At 60.8% G+C, this 9253-nt stretch overlaps 2 protein-coding genes across 4 annotated transcripts; one reads left to right on the top strand and one right to left on the bottom strand.

The window, feature by feature from the left end:
* Positions 1-17: 17 nt before the first annotated feature.
* On the top strand, positions 18-4017 carry WSB2 (WD repeat and SOCS box containing 2). 2 transcript variants are annotated; one of them, XM_042023062.1, is made up of 9 exons: positions 18-78; positions 177-348; positions 1105-1337; positions 1510-1641; positions 1898-1998; positions 2183-2355; positions 2570-2683; positions 3059-3166; positions 3368-4017. In XM_042023062.1, exons 1-9 carry the CDS (start codon positions 63-65, stop codon positions 3528-3530), a joined length of 1212 nt encoding a protein of 403 aa, XP_041878996.1. In that variant the 5' UTR covers positions 18-62; the 3' UTR covers positions 3531-4017. The 2 variants fall into 2 exon arrangements, with proteins under 2 accessions (XP_041878996.1, XP_041878988.1); XM_042023054.1 differs by having other exon boundaries at positions 1102-1337.
* A 405-nt stretch (positions 4018-4422) lies between these two features.
* RFC5 (replication factor C subunit 5) lies at positions 4423-6946 on the bottom strand. Of its 2 annotated transcripts, XM_042023084.1 has the most exons (11): positions 6851-6944; positions 6691-6755; positions 6434-6570; positions 6239-6318; positions 5927-6000; positions 5631-5790; positions 5446-5527; positions 5237-5366; positions 4974-5051; positions 4835-4889; positions 4423-4696 (listed from the first exon to the last, which is right to left on the bottom strand). In XM_042023084.1, the coding sequence occupies exons 1-11, from the start codon at positions 6880-6882 to the stop codon at positions 4600-4602; spliced, it is 990 nt and encodes a 329-aa protein (XP_041879018.1). In that variant the 5' UTR covers positions 6883-6944; the 3' UTR covers positions 4423-4599. The 2 variants fall into 2 exon arrangements, with proteins under 2 accessions (XP_041879018.1, XP_041879008.1); XM_042023074.1 differs by having other exon boundaries at positions 4835-5051; positions 6851-6946.
* Between the last annotated feature and the right edge of the window lie 2307 nt (positions 6947-9253).

Below are 9253 nucleotides of genomic sequence, written 5' to 3'. Positions count from 1 at the left end.
CGCCGCCGCCGCCGCCCTGGGCCGGGCGGGCCCGGCGGGGCCGAGCGGGCGGCGGGGCCGCCATGAAGCCGAGCGAAGGTGAGCGGGAGCCGGGCGGGGACACAGGGGGGGCTCGGCATATGAGGGGTGACGGGGGTTTTGGGGGCTCTGGGGGTAACGTGGCCGTCCCGCCGCAGAGGAGCCGGTGCTGCTGGCGGAGCTGAAGCCGGGCCGGCCCCAACGCTACGATTGGAAATCCAGCTGCGAGACCTGGAGCGTCGCCTTCTCCCCCGACGGGGCCTGGTTCGCCTGGTCCCAGGGACACTGCGTGGTCAAGCTGATCCCGTGGCCCCTGGGGGAGGCCGAACTGTGAGTGCGGAGTCATGGAATGGGTTGGATTGAGAAGGGACCCTAAAGCTCAGCCAGTTCCACCCCCTGCCATCGGCAGGGACGCCTTCTACTATCCCAGGCTGCTCCAAGCCCCGTCCAACCTGGCCTTGGATACTTCCACGGGCAGCTTCTCTGGGCACCCTGTGCCAGGGCCTCCCCACCCTCCCAGGGAACAATTCCTTCCCAATATCCCATCCATCCCTGCCCTCTGGCAGTGGGAAGCCATTCCCTGTGTCCTGTCCCTCCATGCCTTGTCCCCAGTCCCTCTCCAGCTCTCCTGGAGCCCCTGCCAGGGGCTCTGAGCTCTCCCTGGAGCCTTCTCCAGGTGAGCACCCCCAGCTCTCCCAGCCTGGCTCCAGAGCAGAGGGGCTCCAGCCCTGGAGCATCTCCTCCTCTGGTCTCACTCCAGCAGCTCCAGGTCCTTCTGATGTTGGGGACCTCAGGGCTGGGGCAGCTCTGCAGGTGGGGTCTCACCTGAGTGGGGCAGAGGGGCAGAATTCCCCCTCCGCTGCTGCCCACACTGAAGGATCAGCCCAGGACATGGTGGTTTCAGGCATGGCCAGCCCTCACTCACCAGCACCAAAGTCCTTTTCCCCAAGGCTGCTCTCCATCCATCCATTTCCCAGCCTGGACTGATCCTGGGGCTTGCTCAGTGTGGGGTGAAGATGGGTGCACAAAGCTGAGGCGGGGGATCCCGGCGTGAACGTTCCACCCATCCCTGCCTCCCTCCAGCAGCTGCAAAACCTCGGAGCGCAAGAGCCGGGGTGGCAAAGCGGAGACCAGGAGCCGTGGGGCAGCCAAGGAGAAGACTCTGGAGTGTGGGCAGATCGTGTGGGGCCTGGCCTTCAGCGCCTGGCCAGCAGCTGAGGATGGGGACACGGATCCTGCCTGTACTGTGGGGCTTCCCTGCCTGGTCCTGGCCACCGGGCTCAACAACGGGCAGATCAAGGTGTGGGAGGTGCAGACAGGTGAGCAGCCCTCGCTGTCCTGGCTTCAGGCTGGCTGTCCCTTGTTCCCCTATGGAAGGAGATCCCATCTCCCTCCTTCCCCAATACCTGCCCTGTCCCAAGCAGGGCTGCATGAGGGGCACTGCCTCAATCCCAATGGAGGGATGGCACTGAGCATGGCTCCTCTCCTCAGGGCACCTCCTCTTCAGCCTCTTGGGACATCAGGATGTTGTCAGGGATCTGAGCTTTGCTCCCAATGGAAGCCCCATCCTCGTGTCGGCCTCGCGGGACAAGACTTTGCGTGTGTGGGACCTGAGCAGGGACGGTAGGAACGTGCAGGGATATCCCTGTGCTGGGTCAGGGAAGGAGGAGAAACCCACCTTGTTGGGAGAGGACCTTTGGGGACAGTATTTGAGGCAGAAGGGGCCAGCAGAGTGTAACCTGGGAGGTGCAGGAGGGCATTGCCTTGGGATTTACCCAGGGAATCCCCAGCACAGTGTGAATTCCCACTGGGGAAAGGGAGGGAAAGCAAAGCCAAGGAGTCCTGCTCCCCTCTGGTGACACATTTCTGCTGTCCCCAGGGCGGCAGGTCCAGGTGCTGTCAGGCCACGTGCAGTGGGTCTATTGCTGCTCCATCTCCCCAGACGGCAGCATGCTCTGCTCCGCCGCCGGCGAGAAATCGGTGAGTCCTGCAGGATGGGAGCCATCCCTGTGCCTGCCAAATCCAGCCCTCTGTGCCCCCAGAAACCCCCCTGGGAGAAGGGGCCAGGCCACCCTGCCCTGGCTCCTCAGGAGCTGGCAGCTGGGAGCAGGGCCCGTGTGGTTTAAACCTTGGGATGCTCCCAGCCTGATCCCATATCCTGCAGGCACTGCTGTGGAGCATGAGATCCTACACCCTCATCCGGAGGCTGGAGGGCCACCAGAGCAGTGTGGTGTCCTGTGACTTCTCCCCGGACTCTGCGCTCCTTGTCACCGCTTCCTACGACGCCTGCGTCATCATGTGGGACCCCTACACCGGCGAGCAGCTCAGGACGCTGCGGTACGGACCTGGGAGGGGACACAGCAATGCCACGGAGCCTTTTAGGGCTGGATGTGGCTTTCCCTTCTCGCTGGGCACAGCCACCACCTCTCCCCTGCTGCCAGGGGTGGCATGGGGGTCTGGCTTGCCAAGTCTGGCTGCTCTGTCAGCCCCGGCTGGGGAGGGGGCTGGTGGCAGCCCAGAGCTGACGCTGGGATGTTGTCCCCACCCACAGCCATGTCCCATTGCACTCCACGCTGGATTCCAGCAGTGAAATCCACACCAGCTCCCTGCGCTCCGTCTGCTTCTCCCCCGAGGGGCTCTACCTGGCCACGGTGGCAGACGACAGGTGAGTGAACTCCTGTGGGGACCCAGAGAGGGGCCCAGCAGGAGACCAAAATGAACCAGGAGCTCAGGAAGTGGGGAATAAATGCACCAGGTCCCCAGCAATTCCTGGAATAAGTGGAAAGGTCAGGCCCGCTGGGACACCATGGCTTGGCTGTGACAAGGGGTAGCAAGGTCAGGGCCCTGCCACCCTGAGCTGAGGTTCCTGTCCTCCTGGGTGCTGTGCCACCCTCAGCATGTCACTCTCTGCAGGGGACAGTCCTGCCTGGGACACTCCCATGGGAAGCAAATCCTTCCCCAGTTTGTGTGTCTTCAGGTGATCCCAGAGGCTTCATTTTGGCAGCAGGCACCGCATCGTGTCCTCTCCCTTTCTCCACAGGCTCCTGAGGATCTGGGCCTTGGAGCTTCGGTCTCCAGTGGCCTTTGCCCCCATGACCAACGGTCTGTGCTGCATGTACTTCCCACATGGAGGATTCATTGCCACAGGGTGAGTAAACAGCAGAAGAGGGCGGAGAAACACGGGGCTGCTCCCTCCTCCTGCAGCTCAGCAAATTCTGGGCTTCCCTGGGGGCACCTGATGGTTTTCCTGGGCTGCATGCTTGCAGCAAGCTTGGGAATATTTGGGGGGCAATTGGAACTCCTTGTGTCCTTCTGCCCTGTGCTCAGGGTTGTTTGGATCCCATTGCAGGACCAGGGACGGCCACGTCCAGTTCTGGACAGCGCCGAGGGTCCTCTCATCGCTCAAGCACTTGTGTCGCAAAGCCCTGCGCACCTTCCTCACGACCTACCAGGTGCTGGCGCTGCCCATTCCCAGGAAGCTGAAGGAATTCCTCACTTACCGGACTTTTTAAGGCAGCAGGGGGAGCAGAGGCATGGAGGTGAGCCCCAGGGCTCAGCCCGGGCTGCTGGTGCTGCAGGAACGTCGAGCCATGAGCCAGGAGCGCTGCTGCTCCCGTGGTTTTGGGGCTGTGGAGGGCTTTTTTTGGTGTCATGATACAAAAACCCAGCAAAATCCCACGCAGAGGGCGAGGGGCAGAGCTGCAGTGGCCCCGCAGGGGACACGGGTGGGACACAGGTCCCCCTGTCCCCTGCTGCCTGCTGGGGTTGGGTCAGGTGCTTCTGCTTCCGAGTGCAATGGTGTGGGATGACGGTGGGGCAGCTGCTGTGGGAGCAGAGCTGTTGTCACCTGCACAAATATGGGGCTAAACCCCCCTCAAAACACCCACCTGGGAATGCCCCTCCATCCCGGTGGAGCGCAGGCTCTGCTGCTCTCCTGGCGTGGGCAGGAGCGGGACAAGCCCGAGCAGGTGTCAATAAACAAAAATTGATTCCTCATGATTTCCCTCCCGGCTCGCTCAGGTGACCTGGGAGTGCCTGGCACTGCCCTGGCTGCCAGGGAGGGGTGGCAGAGGTGTCCATCTGTGCAAAAAGGTGGCTTCAGTCCACGCCCTGCTCCCATTCCTGTTGTTTTCTCTCCGTGCTGGAGCGTGGCACTTGATCAGCCCAATTCCCAGACATGCTGAGCATGCAGCAGTGTTTTGTTTGTCCCCTTTCTCCAGCTTAGCTGGTGGCTGGAGCAACAGCACATTCCTTGTGTGCTGGCAGGCTCTGTGGAGGGAATTCTCCTCCAAACATCCCCAGGATGTTGTTTTTCCCTTGGGAACGGCTGAACACAGAAAGCTGGTGCTTCCCTAACCCCCCACCTCCCTCCAGGAGGGAAAAGCAAAGACCAGTGTGACCTGCTGGGCTTTGGAGGCACCTGTATTTCCCCAAGGAGCTTGGGAATAACGTTACCCAACTCTTGTGCCCTGGCTGTGGGCTCAAGGCTTCCATAAAGGGACTGGGAGGCTGCAGGGAGCAGCTCCAGGCACGGGGCCGATGGTCCTTCCCAAATCCAGCAGCAGATCCACCTGGCAAGACTCAGGCTTCGGCCACCACCAGGTCCCTGGTGACCTGGAAGGCGGCGATGAGGGAGCTCAGCTGGATCTTCTCGCTGGTGCCAGCAGCCAAGCGGTACCTGGAGAGGGGGCCAAGGGAAGCTGTGGGCCTTTCCACCACTGTGGGTGCCCCCCAAAGCCGTGGGCTGTGTGCCAGCGGTGCCCAGCGGCCACCAGGAGCCACCCCAGTGTCGCCACTCTGGGGGAGCGTCACTTACTCGATGTCTGCCAGCTTGATCAGCAGCTGGATGCGGATGGAGGGTGGGAAGTCGACTGTGGAGAGAAGGAAACGCTCGGTGAGGGCCAGGGGGAAGTTTGGCCTCTCCAGGATCATCGGGAGCCGGACCCTGTGCCCACCTCTGTGCACGAAGAGATGGATCTCGGTGAGGATGTCCTGCAGGGCCAGGCCCTTCAGCGTCTTCAGCTCCATGATTTCTGGGATGAGAGCGAGTCAAGGCCTTGCTTCCAGGTTTTTCCCTGCCAGATCCCTGCTCCTCATCTCCGCAGCAACCCCGAGGGGCCTCCCCAGCGAGCAGCACCCGCCCCAGACAGATCACAGAGATCCCGGGGAAAGAGCAGGATTTATCCCAGCTGGGAATAACCCCCAGGGCAAAGGATACGGCGGTAGGCAGTGGAAAAATCCTGGTTCAGCATCCAGTCGAGGATGTTGGCGATGTCAGACTTGAGGGGATGCCCCGTGCAGGTGTAAACGTTCTCCTCTGTCACCTTCCCAAAGGCCATGGAGGTGCTCTGAGGAAGAGGAGGGAACAGGGAGGATGAAGAGGCCCCTCCAGCTCAGCTGGCCAGGGGCTGATGGCCACATTCCCACCTGCAAGATATTGAGGGCCCTGCGCATGTCCCCGCTCGAGAGGGTCACCAGAGCCTTCATCCCGTCCTCGGTCACATCCACCCTGGAAAACAATGCCGAGGGAAGTGGAACCGTGGGAATCCAACCTGCTGCTCCTCCCGGGCAGGGAATGGGGACAGAGGGGTGTGCAGGGATCCCCCGCTCACCCCTCCTCCTGGATGACGTGCTGGAGCCGCGGCACCATCAGCTCCGGGGTCAGGGGGCCGAAGCGGAAGCGGGTGCAGCGGGATTGCAGGGCGGGAATGATCTTGGAGAGGTAGTTGCAGATGAGGCAAAACCGGGTGTTTTCTGTGAACTTCTCGATCACTGCAAAAAGGAGGGAGGGGAGGAGGATCCTTGGCTGCTGCCTCATCCTGATTCCCACCCTGTGCCGGGCTGGATGAGGCTGATGGCTGCCCACAGTGTGGGATTCCCGCGGTGTGGAATTCCCAGTGCCCCTCACCTCTCCTCAGGGCGTTCTGAGCATCCTGGGTCATGGCGTCGGCTTCATCCAGGATGACGAGCTTGAAGCCTTTCCTAGGAAAAAGGGTGGGTTTGATGCTGGAGAAAGGGGGAGCTGGGATGTTTGTTCCCAGCCTGACTCCTGGGAAGCCCTTCTTACATCCTCACCCTCCCTGCTTGCTGGGCACTTTCCCACCTGCTCCAGCACACTGCCCACCCCGGGACCTCCCAAATCCCCTTCCCAATCCAAGTGCCAGGGCAGGAGCGTGCCAAAGGGACGGGGAGCTTTGGGAAGCACAGCCCCACCACGTACTTAAAGATGGTCCTGGTGCTGGCGAAGCTCAGGATGGGCCCTCGGACGATGTCGATGCCACGGTCATCGGAGGCGTTGAGCTGGAAGGAGACAGTGTGGATCCGCATCCCTGCATCCCAATCCACCCCATCCCATCGCATCTTGTCCCATCCCACCCCATCTCTTCCCGCTCCATCCCATCCCCTCCCCGCTCACCTCCAGCACCATGGAGCCGAATTCCCGCTCCCGGTACAGCTGCCTGGCACAGGCCAGGATGGTGGATGTCTTCCCGGTGCCGGGCGGCCCATAGAGGAGCAAATGCGGGAGCCGATCCTCGCTGATGAAGCGCTGCACTGCGGGTTAACGGGATAACAGCGGGATAACATCGGGATAACAACGGGATAACGGGGCCGGGGGACACTCGGGACCGGCGGGGGGAGTCACCGCGGGGGGCGAGGGGGGATGTTAATTACCGGTGCTGAGGATGTCCCGGTGAGACACCAGCTCGGATAGCGCCTGCGGACGGTATTTCTCCACCCTGCACCGGGGAAGGAAAGGAGCGGAGGGTGAGCCCCGGGGCAGCTCCCGCCGCTTTATCCCGGTATCCCGGTATCCCCCCGCTCCCGGCCGTACCACGGCAGGTTCGCGCTGCCCGCCGGCGCCATGTTGGGAAGTCTCGCGAGAGCGCCGCGAAGCGCGCGAGAGCGCCGGGGCGGGGCGGGTCTGAGGGGTCCGGGCGGGTCCCGCTGGATCGGGAAAATCCCGGCCCCTTCCAACCCGGAATGGGGCAATTCCCGGGATGGGACAGCCACAGCTGCTCTGGGCACCCTGTGCCAGGGCCTGCCCACCCTCCCAGGGAACAATTCCTTCCCAATATCCCATCCAGCCCTGCCCTCTGGCAGTGGGAAGCCATTCCCTGTGTCCTGTCCCTCTATCCCTTGTCCCCAGTCCCTCTCCAGCTCTCCTGGAGCCCCTTTAGGCCCTGGAAGGGGCTCTGAGCTCTCCCTGGAGCCTTCTCCTCTCCAGGTGAGCACCCCCAGCTCTCCCAGCCTGGCTCCAGAGCAGAGGGGCTCCAGCCCTTGGAGCTGCTCCGACGCCTCCTCTGGACTCCTCCAGCAGCTCCAGGTCCCTCCTGTGCTGGGACCCCAGAGCTGGACACAATATTCCCACTGGGATCCCACCTGAGTGGAGAGGGAGAAACCCGCCCCATCCTCCTGTCCCTGTGCGTGGCAGGGGGTGGAACGAGGTGACCTTTAAGGTCCCTTCCAACCCAACCCATTCCATGATTCTGTGACTGTGGGAAGAGCACGGTGCTGGTGTTCACCATGGTGCCTGTGATCCTGGGGAAATCAGGGCAGCAGGAATTGCTGGATCAAGGTTGTGAGCAATGTTTTGGGCAAGCACAGTGCCCCTGCCCTCGGAAAGCCTTGGGATGAGAGGGGCACCTTTGGGTGCAGGGACACTTGAGGAGAGGAGACCTGCTGGGATCCTCCCAGTGTGATGGGAGCAGCAAACTCCGGGGGTGGCTGCGAGAACAGAACACCTTTATCCCTGTCCCTGCTGCTTCCCAGCACCTCTGGAAAACCCCCGGAGCCTCCTTTAGAGAAGGGGCTTAGAGAGGAGAATCAGCCCAGGCTGCTGGAGCGATGCTCCGGTGCTGCTCTGATCCCATGCCATGGATGGAGAACGGAAAGCAGGCGGGAGTGAGAGGTGCTGGCTTGGAAAATGCAGGTGGAGCGAGGATGGGAAGCCATCCATTGGGAAGTAGAGGTGCAGGGCAAGCAAAAAAATCCCTGCAAAAATCTCGTTGCTGCCAAGGGAAGTGAAAACATCAAGAGCTCCAGGCTGGGTCCTATGAAACCCCAAAAATCTCCTGGAGGGCAGCTGCTTTCCTGTTGGTTTTTTTTCCCTTTTTTCCCCATTTTTTTTCCCTGCAGCCCCATAAAGGAGAGCAGGAGCTGGAAGCTGAGGTCAGCAGCCCCAGCCGTCCCTGTGGGCACGTGACAGCTGTGACAGATGGCCCTTCCCTTCGGAGCCTCCAGGTCCTTCCCAGGCACCTGGGAACAGCCGGGAGCTGGGATTTTCCTGTACGTCCTGGATCCAGAGCTGCTGCTCTCCCCCTGGATCTGCCTTCGCCTGGGGCAGGCTCTTGTCCTCCTAAATGGATTTTTCCAGGCATTTCCCCCATCATTAATAAATCCCGAGCTCCAGAGCAGGGGAAAGTCTTTGGGGGTGTTGTTTAATAGGGTTAAACTGATGAGAGCATCCCCCTGGGATGGCTCTGATTTCCTTCTTGGATGGAGATGGTGGGACAGGGATGATGGGGACAGAGGTGATGGTGACAGAGATGTGCTTCCAGAGAGGATGAAAACAGGTGTTCCTAAAGATCTGAAACCCAAGGGATCCTCCCACCCCATGTGGAGCTGAAGAAGTTCTTTGCCATATTAAAACCCAAGGAATCCCAGTGCTGATATCCAAAGGCTCCTGTGGAGCAGCTCACCCCGAGCCAGAGCAATGAACCCTCATGGGGTGGTTTTGGGGGGATTTGGTGGGAAACTCCTGCTGTGGTGCCATGGTGTTGGTTTCCCAGGGTGGAGTGCCCAGAACTCCCATGGAGTTCCCCCCATGCCAGGGGATTCTCTCTCCCTTCCTGGCAGGATGTTGTGCCTGGGAGAGCCCCTTTGGCACTGAGGGAACATCAACCCAGTTTAGAGACTCTGAGTAGCTCCAAACCCTTTTCTCATGGAGAAAACCAGCAGAAGTCAATTAAAACATTACCAGGTAATTTTATATGGACTCATTGTGCCATTCCCGCTGTCTGGAATGTTCATCCACCTCTCGGACCATGGCCAGCTCCAAGCGTGGGAGCTGTCCCACAGGCTGCTGAAGGGTTTTTTGGGAAGCATGAGGTTTGGTGAGCACGCAAAATCCCTGCAGCTCTGGTGCTTTTATCCCAGTGGGGTCTCCCTGCTTGCAATTTATTTTATATTTTCCTTTCCTTTCCTTTCCTTTCCTTTCCTTTCCTTTCCTTTCCTT

The sequence above is a fragment of the Corvus kubaryi genome, unplaced genomic scaffold, assembly GCF_017639235.1.
Source record: "Corvus kubaryi isolate FWS band 111438036 unplaced genomic scaffold, C.kubaryi_AGA036_p1.0 127, whole genome shotgun sequence".
NCBI lineage: Eukaryota > Metazoa > Chordata > Aves > Passeriformes > Corvidae > Corvus > Corvus kubaryi.
This window is presented reverse-complemented; position numbering and strand designations above follow the sequence as displayed.

Excerpts from the sequence above, each read along its gene's own strand:
- WSB2 (XM_042023054.1), top strand. Across the intron at positions 1,999-2,182 it reads CCGCCGCCGGCGAGAAATCG|GCACTGCTGTGGAGCATGAG; the intron begins GTGAGTCCTGCA and ends CATATCCTGCAG. Across the intron at positions 2,684-3,058 it reads GCCACGGTGGCAGACGACAG|GCTCCTGAGGATCTGGGCCT; the intron begins GTGAGTGAACTC and ends CTTTCTCCACAG.
- RFC5 (XM_042023074.1), bottom strand. The coding sequence starts at position 6,882 with ATGGCGCCGGCGGGCAGCGCGAACCTGCCGTG. Across the intron at positions 5,791-5,926 it reads TCAGAACGCCCTGAGGAGAG|TGATCGAGAAGTTCACAGAA; the intron begins GTGAGGGGCACT and ends TCCTTTTTGCAG. Across the intron at positions 5,528-5,630 it reads CACGTCATCCAGGAGGAGGG|GGTGGATGTGACCGAGGACG; the intron begins GTGAGCGGGGGA and ends ATTGTTTTCCAG.